Source organism: Alligator sinensis, unplaced genomic scaffold (genome assembly GCF_000455745.1).
Source record: "Alligator sinensis unplaced genomic scaffold, ASM45574v1 scaffold858_1, whole genome shotgun sequence".
Lineage (NCBI taxonomy): Eukaryota > Metazoa > Chordata > Crocodylia > Alligatoridae > Alligator > Alligator sinensis.
Window position 1 is genome coordinate 1,019,335 of NW_005842079.1, and position 14,254 is coordinate 1,033,588.

Sequence of the window (14,254 nt, forward strand, 5' to 3'; positions counted from 1 at the left end):
AGGACAGAATCCTGTGTCACTTTCAGCCCCCAAGTGGCAGCTTCCTAATCGTGTGACTGCCATTTCTGACATACGCAGTTTGTGATACTAGGCCACACACTGTGGAAACATATGGCTACTGCCTATGCTCAGTGCGCTGCACTTTGGTTGGGCAGGTATGTGATTCTAAACATACCCAGGGATAAAGTCCCAAAATCTTGGTATGGCAAAAACTTGGAGGGGGAGGGACAGCTTTATGGGGAGGATTGAAGAAATAGTAGGATCCAAACAATGTGTAAATGCCAAAACCAGCAGCCGGGGACTGGGTCACTCCTCTTTGAGCATAAACAGTAAAATAGTTATGGCAGAATCTTATCTCATGTCACTTTTCCCATGAGGCAAGATGTTATCTGGGCAAAACCCCACTTGGACTGTTCCTTTCTGCACCTCTGCATTGTCCACTGCAGTTTACCAAACTTCTCAAATAATGTTGCTGATAACAGTTGCACCCCAGAGATGGTTGCACTTTCAATGTGGTGGAGTCCTTGATCTGTGCAGAACAATGCTAGTTTTAGGCCTGCATTCAGGGCATGCTACGGGCCTGTGCTTGTTCATGTGAGGCTGGCAGCACCAAGAGGACCCTGATGCCAATTTTTATCTGGGGTTGTCCAGTCAAAGGCGATGCTAATCATCTTCCCCCTATAGCCCTGTAAAAAGCAGCCTTCATGCCAAGAAAGATAAGAACCAGCCAGATGTGTTGTCCCACTGGGCCAATGGCTGCTGTCCAAGCCCAAAGCTGCCAACCATGAGAGGTCAGAATCATGAACTTAAAACAGCAAGGATGTTTCTAGTCTCTCTTTTGACTTTAATTCCCCTGCACATGCAACCATTCAGGCTGATGCCTGGCTACAACAGCAGCTTCCCCCAGTTCCTCCAGTCCTGGCTTGCTGCTGCCCAGACCCCTCCCTGCGTTCTGAATGAGCTATGAAGGCAGCCAGGCCTGTGTTCTCAACATTGCCCACCCTTCAGCTCAGCCTTGTGCAAGTGGGAAAACTGAGGCACAAAGCAGGGAAGTGACCTGCTCAAGACTGCGGTGTGAGTCAGAACCATGTGTGTAAAATGCAAGCCCTCCTGAGCTTGCTTGCCTTCTCATTACTCCTCCCAGCAGCACCAAGGAGCCATTCCTCAGCCAGCCCAATGCTGTGGTTCTGTATTTCTTGGGGTAGGGAGGCACAAGCTGCTGTGAATACACATTGGCTAAAGTACTGGGGAATGACCGAGAGCACAGCAATGCCCTCTCAGTGGCCTTAGTTTAACAACACAGTTGGGTATGTGCAGTGAAGTTAGTGGACAGAAAGGATGATCTAGTAGTTAGGGCACTCACCTGGCATGTTCTCTACTCTGTCACTGACTTCTGGGTGACATTGAGGAAATCATCTTGGCGCAGTCTGGAAGGTGCTGAGATACTGCTTCTCTTAGCATGGCACCACCTAACCCCCACTGCCTAGAGGATTCCTTAGGCAGTGCCCATGCCCTGCATGTGTGGAGGTGGGTTAAGTACCTAAGGAATGGATTTTTGTCAGCTGGCCAGGGGTAAAATAGTGGGGGCAAGGTGGTATGGAGAAGAGGGGCATTGGTGGATAGTGGCTAACCCGGTGCACCTGGTTGAGGGTCAAGCTAGGCTCCTCCCTCTGCTGAGGATCCTCAGCTGGGCACTTGCTTTAGGCCTTTGATGCTTCAGTCTATGTCCTGGCTGCTAAAATGGCCTCTGTCGCTAGCTTGTGCTCTCACCCATGACTGCTTTATTCCCCTGCACCACAATGTGCAGGTGCTCTGTTGCCCTCCATCTATTGGTGGCCTTAGAGCCCTCCCATGGCAGAGAAAGGTAAATGACAGTGCTGAGCATACTTTAGGATTAGGTCATGCTGATGAGAAAACCCTTCCACCACTTAGCATGAGAACCCCATAGGGATGACTTCCAAGGATTCAGCATAAAGTTGGGGCAACATCAGTGTTTTGTATGTCAGCCCCAAAACTTAGGCACCTAAGGAGACCAGCAAGCACCTGTGAGGGTTTGGGTCTTAGTCTTGATTTACCTTTATTTTCTCCTATGTAAAGTAGGGGATACATGGCAGGGGTGTAAAGTAGTCATAACTCGCACAAAGGCACACAGTAAGTCCAGGGAAATAGTGGGGATAGAGCCCAACCCTGATGTCCATTCCCGTTCTTCCCTAGTCCTTCCTGCCACCCTCAGTTCAGGTTTCTGTTGCTCTTTCTCCCAGCAGTGTCAATACTCCACCCACCGGAGGCTGTGTCTTAGTGGGAAGGCCTTATATGCTAGACAGATGCATCTGTGCTTAAGTGTTTTGGTGATGGATATAAGCTATTAAGACAGGGCTATAGGCAAGGGTAGAACTCAAGAGTCCCAATTCCTACTCCCCTTTTGCTTCATATCCTGATCCTCTGCAGTGAGACAGTGCCTCACATATGCTGTACCCAGCCACAACTTGCCTTTTCCCCTCTAAACCCAGCAAAAAATCCACCACGTGTGAAGTGAAAATATGAACATTATTTAATAACTGATTCTCTGTAATAAACAATTTGAAAATATTTTACAAGGAATCACACACACAATATTTTACAAAGTTTTTTGTCTTTTTTTTGAAGTTTTCCAACTCTTCTGTACAAAAAAAAAGGAACAAAATAAAAATAAAATAAAATAAATAACCCTTTCAAATGAGCAGAAAAAAGCTTTTCAGATGAGGAATGAGCAGGGTTTGAGCCCAGCAGAACAACTACCTGGTGGTTGTTTTGTTTTTATTTTTTTTAAACTTAAAATAATATATATATATATATTTATATTTATGTATAGTGTTTTGTTATTCTCAAATGAGCACCTAACTAGACTATAGAATTACACACACTCCTGGTAACACAGAGCCAGCCATCTGTTCAAAACACGTTTCCCAGAGACAGTAATCAAACACACACTGAAAAAGCTACAAGCAAAATGACCATTAATTAACCCAATCATTAATTAATGAATCACCTCCCTTCCCCCCACCCCTCTCCAGCTTGATGGTCAAACCCACAACACCTCATCAAGGTCATTGGCCATTGGTGCCCCCTTCCCCAACCTCCTCCCCTCCCCTCCCCTCCCCTCCCGCAGGTTGTTTTAGTTGAACATAGTTTAAAAAAACATGGTGCATGTGGGTGGCACTAGTTTCGACCAGCCCCAGGCCTCCCCTGGCTGTCAGGTGGGTGTGGAGCTGGGAGGCAAATGGACACAGCTAAAATGATTTGGCTCAACTGGCCAAATCCAGCTCCTGGTGTGGTACTAGAGGGTGAGTAACTTGGCATGAGAAGAGACCTCATCCAGGCCCAGGCACATCCCCAAGGTGGCACGGGTCAAATCGATGATTTCCTGACTCCCTCCCACTCTGACTCCACACCCAAACTCAATGTACTTTAGAGACTCTCTTCTGCTTTTCCCATCCAGCCACCATTAGCTAGGAGAATTATCTTTTGTCTCCTGTGGCTCTGGCCAAGGTCAGGACATGGCTGCATGTGCTTCTACTCCCATGCTGGCTCCCAGTCTTTCTATAACAGGTGCAAATCTTTTCTTCTCCCCTTAAATGCTCCCACTCCAGCCATCTTCTCCCATCATTCCACAAGACACCTCACCCACTTTTCTCTTCCCAATAGCTCACATCTTAGCTCCCTCACTTCCTGTATGCTGTCTTTTAACAGCATCTCACCCCAACTGCCTGGCCTGATCTTTTCATCCTGGCCAGGTGCCTTTCCACTCACTTCAGTGGTCCTATGTCCAGCATGATGACCCTCGTTATGTACACCAACACCTTCAGATCCTGGCTTAGTGCAGTTTGCCTACCTTGTTCTTAGCCCCTGCCTTTCCCCTGGGCTCACCACTCCTGTGTTAGCTCGGACTGTGCTTGCAGACAACTCAGTGTCTACCACTCAGCTGCAGCAGCTAGCTAATGCAACTTATGTGATCATTAGGGATTTATCTCTTGATGTTCTTGCTCCTAAACGTGTTCTTGCTCCACCATCTTGGTCTGAGCTCTGTGGCCAGGACCTAGATTCACTCTGAAGTGCAATAAAAGTGATGGTGCCACATTAGCAAAACGGTTATTACTACAACGGCTCCTAGCCACTTCATAGCAAAGAAATTGTGTGCTACCTCCCCACCCCACCTCAGATCTCAAAAACCTTTCTTTCTACAGCACCCTAGGCAGGACCCTAATGATGGTCACTGGGCTTCATCTTAAGCACCACTGGGCTTCAGCCCACAGGTCTTTTCCATCTCTAATTTCTAAGACCCTATCAGCATGTCTGCCCTGCAGCTTTGCCTGAGGTAGGAAAAAAAAGGAGAAAAATGGGGGAACTTGGGAGGCAGTGGGAAAGTGTCCCTCTATCCCCAGGAGACCAAGGGAAGTGCTAGAATCAGTGGTGATGGGGAAAAAGGGTGCCAGAGTTTTGCCTTGGATGATCTCTAGGTTGTCCCAGTGCAGGAAGTTCAATGCCAGATCTGTTAGAAACAGGATTACCTCTGGACAGAGCCAACCATTTGAACTAATACACATTAACACTTGTTTTCACTCAGGGGAGTTACGGGGAAATCCTAGAGCACAGATTCTGCATTCTCATAAAATACACTCTCTGGGGCTTTGGTAATAGAGGGCTTCTCAGGGATGTCTCACTCAATTGTTACTCCTTTAGGGGCAGTGATGGCAAGGCTCTACTAGATCTGCTCTGAGATAAGGTTTTGTGCAAGCCGTTTATCTATGCTGTCTGTTACAATGCCCCCCCTTCCCCGCCCCCACTGACAGCAGCACAGGAGCTGAAGCAACACTAGGAGGCCTCTTGGAAGTTCTCTCAAGCTAGGAGAGCCCTGTTCTCCTGCCTGGTGCACAGCCTGGGAGCAGAGGGGATGGTGCCATTACAGCAATGGTGGGATCTGGTAAGACTTCCTCCAGGTAGAACTAGTGCAAGATCCAGTATATACCAGGTGGGCACAAGGGGAAAAATAAGGCTTAGCCCTGTGTGCTCTCACACTTCTGCAATCTTTCTGGCTCTGACCTTGTTGTACATCAAGCTGGAGTTGAGCTAGATGGCCCAGCCAGGCTCCTGAATGAGGACTGACAGCAGAAGCACTGCTCCAAAGGGCCATCTGGGGCCTGTGAAGCTCAGACATAGTAACCTGTGTGGTAGAAGGTATAAGGAAGGGAGTGTCCACATGTGCATTCAGAGCAGAGATGCCTATGTGTGCAAGAATGTACTTGTGCATACCCATTTGTGTGTATACACGTGAAAGCACATGTGGTTTGTGTGCACTCATGCAGAGAAGTCTATTTTTGCAAGATGGCATGTGTGTGCACGTGTGTAAATGGGAGGTGGTGAGTCCTTTTGGAGGTGAACATTTGTGCATGGCTGGGTGCAAGCATAGGAAGGACTGTGCACTGTGGCTGGCACCCAGGAAGCTCTCTATCTGACTGGGCATACAGCCCTAGTGCCATGATGTTAACAGGGCACATCCAAGGGGCTGATCTCGTACAACCTGAAGTCAGCCAATTTCATATTTTAGTGCATTCTGGATGCATAGGAAGAAAGGAGGGGCTGCAGGACCAGACAGGGACCTTCTACTCTAGCATTGTCAAAACATTTACATTGCAGCCTTCTGCACTGTCCTAACAGGAGTCACTTTCCAGATGCAGCCATGTGCTAAATGTGCCTCCATCCAAGTAGTGGACATGGCCAGGCTGGCCAGTACAGATGGGTCTGTGCTGTGCTTCAAGCCAGCACAGAAACCCCCTGGACTAGCGCACCATTTCGGAATTCAGTTTGGCCCTCCCTATACTGGCCAGATGAACTTTGTGGGATGTTAAGGGCTAGGAATGATGTGTACAGGATCATGGAGAATCATGGGGCAGGGACACTTATGGAGCAATGTACTCACCACCCAGACCTCCCCACAACCACACCACAACCTGTTCCCTACCCGCTGCCCCTGCCAAGGTCCTCCTACTCCAGCTGAGCACATGCTACTGGCACTACTTTCCTGGTCCTCTGCTACTGTCTCCAGGCCACCTTTTTGCCAATTCAGGTGAACAGTGAAACCTCACCTCCTCAACAGTTCATGATGGGAACCAGCAGCAGGGAGGTGGGGTGGGGTATGATTTTCCCTGAAACCTTTGCTGGTCCCTCCCTTCCAACCTCAGCCTCCCAGATGAGGCTCTAGGGACTTGTTCCACTGTGTTAACCCACCTTGTCAGCATGCAGGTCCATTGGTTGCTTTCCAGCTGGGTGATTCAGCTAGGAGCTTATCCCCTGAAAGGCCTGGGGCAAACACCTCAGGGTTCTAAAATGACAAGACCGAGGTAGCACCTAAGGCCCCAACACCCACCTCCCATTGTGCCTGCTGGGTGCCCCTCCCCATTTTTCTGCCTTGCCCAGGTCTGATATCATTGCTATCCCCCATCAACTCCTTCTGACCTGCCCTACACAGGCTATCTGCTTCAGACCAGCTGTGTTACACAGGCAGAAGGTCACCCACAGAAACCTTCCACCTCATACCAACAGCTCCTGCCTATGGCTGGTGGTCCTTACCCCACGCTGAGCTGATGAATTTAGAAGTGGGGGCAGAGGAAGGGAAAGTATCAAGTTCCTCAGCCCGAAGTTGTAGAGACCACAGGGGGTCTGAATGGGGAGTTCACAACGGTGAAAGGATGTGACCATAAGGAAATGTCAGGTAAGGCAGGGCTGGTTGTGGAGATGCAAGAAAGACGAAACATGCCCCACCCCAATCCCAATACAAAGGGAAATTAAAAGGATACCAAGCAAATGTGCCAAAGATCCACTCAGCAATGCTCCCAGGGAACCACACTGCACTGCCTGGCAGTGCTTGAACTAGAACCAGTATAACAATGTCCTCAGCTCCACTTCTGGGGCTGGATGTGACCTTCTGCATGTCTAACCCAGTGCTTTCTTGTCCCAGGTCTTCAGCCCATTGCCCAAAGCAGCCATGGTCAGCAGCCCACACTGGCCAGTGGCACAACAGGCCAAACTTGTCCCTTGGATATGAAATCAAGAGGAACCCTGCTTGGTCCACTCAGTTCAGAGACCTTCTAGTGCTGCACTGGGCACCAGTCGTTCTGGACTGGTATATGGCTAGATTCATCCCTAGTATATCTCTTCTGAACTAATGGGGTAACATCTGGGTGAATTTGAGATGTACTGAAACCTGTTCATGTCAACTGCTGTAGTGGGTGCTCAACATTCTTAAACCAGGTCCAGAGGTTTTCAAAAGGTCTGGCTGTATCCTTTTCATTCCTAGGTGCTTATGCAGAATCAAGACCTCCTAATCAAAGGTGTGGGAACTGCCCTCCCCAAAGAGAATTAAGAGGCAGATAGAGAACATCTGCCCTGAGCCAGAAAAGGTAAAAGCCAGGAGGCAAGAACCAGGGACCAGGACCCAGGCTGGGAGCAGGAGAAAAGGCTGGAGGAATAGTTTTGGCCAGCACACCCTTCCATGTGTTTGCAGGGACAGATGTTGCCAGACCAGGGTAGAGGTAAGAGGGTGCTTCTAGAGACTGAGGGGACATCATGAGCCAGGAAAAAGTTCTTTTTATGTGTGGTGAGTTTGGCCTACTGGCCAAGGGAATGTCCATTGGGCAGGCAGATACAGCGGGAGGCTGAGAGGGAATGTTGTTCACAGTGATCTTAAGACTAGAAAAGAAAATTTGTTCCTTCTTTTTTTCACCCCAAACATTTTTATGCCCAATGAATGAGGCTGAGGTGATCAACTGATCTGAGAGCAGGAATTGAAGGTCTGATCCAGTACCCAGTGAAGTTGATGGGAATCCTTCCATTGACTTCAGTCCGCTCTGGATCAGGCTCAGGGTATATTAGAGATACTGGGAACTGCTATCCATTACAACTAGTTTGTAAAAGCCATATTTCCTTCCAAGCACACATGAACACCTATAATGATACACATCAATGGCTGCTGAGGGTCTATGGACCCCTTTCCCCCCCAATTCCCCACAATAGAATTATTGATTTAAATAAATAATACTGACCATGAAATTCAATTTAAGTTCTTTTTTTTCTTTTCTTTTTGTTTCCTTGTTGACAATAAATACTGTAATTTTTCAGGCTAAAATGTTGGAAACTAGATGTAGAAAGATCTGATTTAAAATCCTCAGGCTAAAAATAATAAAAGATCAGACTGATGGATATAAATAATGCAAGACTTGGAAGCAATGGCATTGGAAAGCACCTAGCAAGTTGGTGGAATGGAGAAGCAAATGAGGACATCTTAAAACTATGATGTCTGACTGTTTTGAGTTCAAAAAGCCATTGCAATTGGCTGAGAAGTTAACTAGACTATAGTCTTGATTTGGCAAGAAAACACAATATTTTTTCTCTTCTATGCTTTTGTTTGTGTTTGGATGGGTGGGGTGGGAAGGTAAATTACCTCAAACACAATATTAATTTGTCATTGTTGTTGGTTAAATACTTTTAAGATAGCAAGATGACGAGACATCTGTCAGTGGAAACTACAAAAACTCTCCCAGAATTCCACAGGTTCCATGGGAAAAAAATAAACCAAACAGAAAACGAGGCCACTGTTCTTCATATCTGGCCAACAGCTCAATGGGAGGGAGAGGGTGGGAGTCAGTGAGGCAGAGCTCAAGGTTGCTCACTGTCTGAAGAAGAACAGAAGCCTCAGGGTGCCTCGTCCTTCCCCAAGTCTTTAGCAGAGCTCAGTGTTTGCCAGCCTGCTGCGCAGAGGCACTAGACAGGCAAGGTTGGAGAGAAACAAACAGAAAAGATATTCCAGGCTCCCAAGCAGAGGAAGAGGAGGTCCTCATGAGCGATTGCCAAGATGTAACCAGAGCAGATGGGACGAGAAGAAGTTGCCCTTTTCCAACACGCCTGGAGGAGATGGAGATGGAGATTTAAATAAAAGAAAAAATGGATGGATTGGACCCAATGGATGCTTTAAAGGCAAGATGCCAAGGGCAGTGGGTGGTGGCTGGCAGTCAAGTAGAGGAGGAGCAGCTGCAGAGACAGCAAAACACCAAGGGAGGGTCTGAAGGATGTCCCTCTGCCACAGTCTGAGGTATCTTCCTGTGGAGACAAAAGGCGAGAAGGGTTTCTGCAGGGTCAGGGAGTAAAGCAGGGGCCTGGCGTGGATACCTTGTGGGATCTGGGGGAAAGGAAACTCCCGCATGGGAATCTGCTTTTACTGATTGATGCTCAGGTCAGATATGCTCATATTTTGAGATATTTCACATTAAGGGAGAGTTATTTCATGTGACCCATCATGTCCTTGGCTTCTGGCCACAGCTGACCCAAGCCATCCCATGCCTAGCCTTCATTCCACCCACTCTCCCAGAGCCCTCCACTCCTTTTCCCCACTTACTGTTGCATTGTAGTCAAAGCAGATGTGGGGACCTTTCCGATACCGGGGCTTGTCCACCAGCTCACATTGATTTGGATCTCTCGGTGGAGCTTTGTGTGTCAAGGAAACAGAATGTATTGTAAACAACAGGATTCTGTGGGTGCAAGTGTGCTGGGGAGGAGAGTTTTGAGAACTCAACAATTGGGACTGAAGGCCCTCCACAATGCTGAGGACTTCATGAGGTCTGGGATTTAGGAAAGAACAGAGACCTTCTCAAGTGTTTTGTCTTGTACCTTCCTGGTACAATTTGCACCCTCTTCTGGTGTGAATGATTTATATCAACACTCTTGTCAGCTCCTTTTCCCCATCCCTGCAGACCTCCATTAGGTTGTCTTCATTTCTTCTTATAATCCCAGTTCCCTGAAAAACTTCTCTCATAATTTATATTCTCCAGACCCTGTAAACAGCCATATAGGTTTCTAAAAATTGCTGGGGATGTGCAGATCCAGAAGGAAAAAAGCTCAGACCCAAGCTCAACCAAGGCAGGGACACATGAAGCAGCTAGAGCTGAAGCAAGCGACAGGTAAGGACAGATTTTTTTTATTTTTAAGGCACTGGAGCTGTTGAGAGGGTCCTACCATGACCAGGGACTTCATCATCATGGACTACTTATCTTTATCCAGATAACTCTGACCATGAGTGCACTAGCCTTGCTCTGGCCCTCTTGCACTTGAATTGCCAGTGTTCAAGATTGAGCCTGAGACCAGAACTGTTAAAGCACATGCTCTAAACCATCAAAGGATACCTCGTATCTCTGCCTGGAGAAGCTTGACAGACTCACACTGGCTACATATAGGCTTATCTGCTACAACAAACAGCAGGTTGGTGTTGGCAAGCCTCTGTGCATGGAATAGCCTGGGGGAAGAAAGCACAGGGTAAGATGGATGTGTGTATCCTCTCTCCTTCATTTTTGGGTGTCCTCTTCTCTGCATCTCTGACAAGCAGGTCTTATGGAAGGAAGCAAGTGAACACAGCTGGCCATACCTGGGAGGCCCTAGCCATTGTTTGTGAGGTTCCTCCTCAGCCTGGTCATCCTGCAACCCCAGCTCAGACCTTCCTATCTCTTGTGATCTGTGATATCCTGAGTCTCTTCATGGAGGAAGGGGAAAGAAGCTTAAAGCACCAAAGGAGCTTCCAGAACATAAGCCCCATCAGGTATCCTCATCCAATCTGGTGGAGCTCCTCTTGCCCTGGCTGTGAGGTTTTAGGTGATAAAGTCCCTGTGCTGGGACAGGAAATTTTTCAAGTAAACTGTGATAACCTGTGTCTGCTTTAGGATCATGGGTCCACCAATGTGAATTCTGAAACCCCTGGTGTCCAGCTCACTAAGACTACTGTCTGCATCCATGTATTGCAGGGCTCATGCCTGGTGCAGTGCAGCGATTGTGCATGGTGCCTTTGGCTTCAAACCTTCAGACACTCAGTATGGCTGTGTACCTTGTCACCTGTGACTGCTGTGGGAGTGGCTAATGTTGTGTTTCTTCCAGTTCTTGACACTATTGGGAAGAAGCTGTACCACTCTCAGGAAGGGGGTACCCAATTCAAATCTCATCAACACAGGGCTCTGTTCTGACCTTACTGGGAGTTAAAGGGCTCAGGGATGCATTTCATTCATTGCCCTACTATTTTTCAGTAGCCTGCTTCTGTTCTTGCCTGTTGGTTGGATCAATATAGTGATGCCTGCTGCACAGATCAGGGGGCCCTCAGCATTACCATCTCAAAGATTATTTGGCAGAAAGAACATTCTTGCCCACCCACAGCCCTCTTACCATTATGACAGAACCAGGATTTTCCTGCAGTGAACTCCACCCCAGATGCTATTTTCTGCATAATCACTACCAATTTCAGCTACTACAGCACCCAGTGCTGGGGAACTCATTGCACTGACCTGGAGCAGTTTCCACAATCAATGATGGCATTATAGGTGGCATTGACGGTACTGAAATAGTACTGGGTCTGCTTGGTGATGCAGCTGGTCTCTCTGGATTCCATGCTGTCTGCTGTAACATCCTCTGTGACCGGGAACAACAGACACTGTTGGCTGCTCACTTCCATGCCACTGAAATGAAATACGCTTCTCTAATCCTGCCTGATCCTATGGATAGGACTCAGCCAGCCTTTGCTGGCTTAAAAATACCTTCCACAGATGTGAAAACTAGGGGTGCATTGATAGAGATTTTGGGAGCCGATACTGATAACTGATTTTTAAGGAGGCATATCGGCTGATATGATCCGATTTCCGATACCAGCTCTACAGCTTGAAGAGCTGTGTCCAGCTGGTAAATCTGTTGTGGTGGAAGGGGAGAGGGGAAGGAAGGAGTGTGTGTGTGTGGGGGGGTGCAGATTAAGGCACCTGCAGTGGGGGGAGGAGTGGGGCTGGGGCAGGGCTGGGGCAGGTGCTGCCCAGCCAGAGCAGGGTGGGGCACTTGACAGAACTGCAGCTCGTACATGGGGTGCGGGAAGGGGGGGTGGCTCTCACCATTTCATGCAGCCAGGGAGGGTATGGCAGGGTGTGTGCGCCCCTGGATCTGCACAGTGCGGGGTGGCTACAGTTGTGGGCTGGGGCTGTGCCAGGCTCTTCTCAGTGAGGGCTGGGCTGGGCTGTGCTTGGGGTGGGTGGCGGTGGCACTGGGAGGGGGCTATGGGGGGGACTGCAGCCACCCCAAAATTCACCATAGCCCCCTCATAGCTCCACCTTCCATCTCCACCGCCTATCCCGAGCACAGCCCTGGCCCAACCCCTTCCCCTACCATGCACCAGGTAAAGCCCGGTTCAATCCTGGCCCCAGCCTGCAGCGGCAGCCCACCCCCCCCGTGCCCCACACATATCTGGGGGCACATGACCCCCCCATGCCCTCCCAGGGTGCGCACAGTGGCAGGAGCTGCCCTCCCCCGGACAAGCCGCGGCTCCGTCCCGTGCCATGCCCTGCCCCAGCTGGGCAACACCTACCCCAGCCCCAGCCCCATTCCCTCCCTCACTGCGGGGGCCATTGATCTGCTCCCCCACACCCCTTCCCTCCCCACTCCCCTTCCACCACAACAGACTTATCAACTGCATGGAGCTCTCCAAGCTGCCAGGCTGTGCGCCTCGCTTCCTGCATGCTGTGCTGCAGCTGCACGCATGCATGGGCATTTACCAGCCAAATTATTGGCCACATCAGACTGATTTCTGATACAGTTAATTTTCTTTATATTGGTGCCGATCCGATATCGAACCAATGTATCAGTGCACCTCTAGTGAAAACCAATCCAAAGTACCACAGAAATCTCTATGGACGAGCTGGGAGCCTTCCACAGCAACTCCAGGCTCCTGCTGACTGAAGATTGGGTGATTGATCTGATGTACCTCTCATTTCTTTATCATTTGCCTTCTATTCTCCATAACTGGTCATATATTTAAACTTCTACTACTATTCCCTCTTCCCTGCTTTCCCCTCCCAGCACTGTGTCGAATGGATATGTGAAGTCTTACCTGTTTGAAACCAACTGCTGTAGGTGAGTCCATACAAGAACTGCTGGAACAAAGACCTTTGGGAACGAAATGCCAGAAACATTAGTTGATGTAGGTTCATCAGAATACATTACCAGGTGCTAGGCAGGAGGGAGTAGGGACTGAAGACTGCGTACTGCTCTGTTCCAGGTTGACATGATGTATATGGTCACAAGTAAAAAGCAAAATTTTTCTTTTGTGGTGGAGGTTGATTTGCTAGGCTCTGAGACTCTTAGATATAGTCAGCACATGGGAAGAAAGCCAACCCATTCGACTGCCTGGCTGGTAAAATCCAAAATGGCTCTCAGAGAAGCTGCTGTCTCAGTGAAACAGCACAGCACTCAGTTTGTTCACATTTGCTTTTCTTTGATTGTGTAACTCAGTAGAATGTGGCAATGATAAAGAACTGCATGTACAGTAACTTAGACAGGGCCAGTTCAAGCTAATAAGACAAAACTGGATAAAAGACAGGTTTCCTCATAGTAAAAAATGTATGATTCAAAAAAATCCACAGAAGGAATGCAATCTGTCTGTCTGCCTTTCTAGTCTGTCCATCTGTCTTCTCATAGAGTAGAGAGAGGTAGTTAGCTATGTTAATCTGAGGTCAGGCAGTAGGCAAGGAAGGGTAGCACATTATAGACTAACTTGTCTATAAGTGAGGTATGAGCTTTCATAAGCTACAGACTACTCACTCCATCAGATACTATGAAAGCATATAAAGTGGTACCCTGCCCTATTTTCTAACTTCTCATAGCGTGCTTGTCACCACTGTATCTAATACCACATTTATGATTCACAGAGCATCTTATAAAGCATTACAACCAAACTGTTCAAGTGTGGGTGGTTAAAAGGTGAGTCATTTAAATCTATATAATCTAAATCTGCATTAATATACCTAAAAAAAGTCTTAATTTTTAGACGTTAAGCATTCCAGCTCCACTGAAATCATGGACAGCACCAGTTGTTCAGTATATTAGAAAAGCAGGCCACTAATTTAGGTGCCTAACTTTAGATATCTGTATTTTAAACTTTAAGATTAACTATGCAATAACTGTTTAAAGGAGGCATGAGGGCTGAGAGCATGTGTGTATGTATGTGCGCATATGTATGTGTATGCAGTGTGTGATCATGTGTGATGGTGGCTAAAGGATATACACAACATTGTATCTTCAGTGAATAAACTTTGAGGCCATGGAGCAAGATTTAGTGTGGTCTAATGAGTACAATTGGGAGATGTGGGCTGCACTGGGCTAAAAGAGATGTTTCCAGGAAATGCTTCCTGACCACGAAACCTGCTGA

General features: G+C 48.0%; 1 protein-coding gene across 1 annotated transcript in view; it reads right to left on the reverse strand.

The window, feature by feature from the left end:
• Window positions 1–3,147: 3,147 nt before the first annotated feature.
• CACNA2D2 (calcium voltage-gated channel auxiliary subunit alpha2delta 2) overlaps window positions 3,148–14,254 on the reverse strand; it is a 750,433-nt gene continuing 739,326 nt past the window's right edge. Inside the window, exons 35-39 of the mRNA XM_025204332.1 lie at window positions 12,938–12,993; window positions 11,355–11,478; window positions 10,212–10,321; window positions 9,428–9,516; window positions 3,148–9,132 (exon numbers count right to left, since the gene is read on the reverse strand). Coding sequence (XP_025060117.1) covers window positions 9,004–9,132; window positions 9,428–9,516; window positions 10,212–10,321; window positions 11,355–11,478; window positions 12,938–12,993 — 508 coding nt within the window. The 3' untranslated portion in view covers window positions 3,148–9,003. The remainder of the gene's footprint in view (window positions 9,133–9,427; window positions 9,517–10,211; window positions 10,322–11,354; window positions 11,479–12,937; window positions 12,994–14,254) is intronic.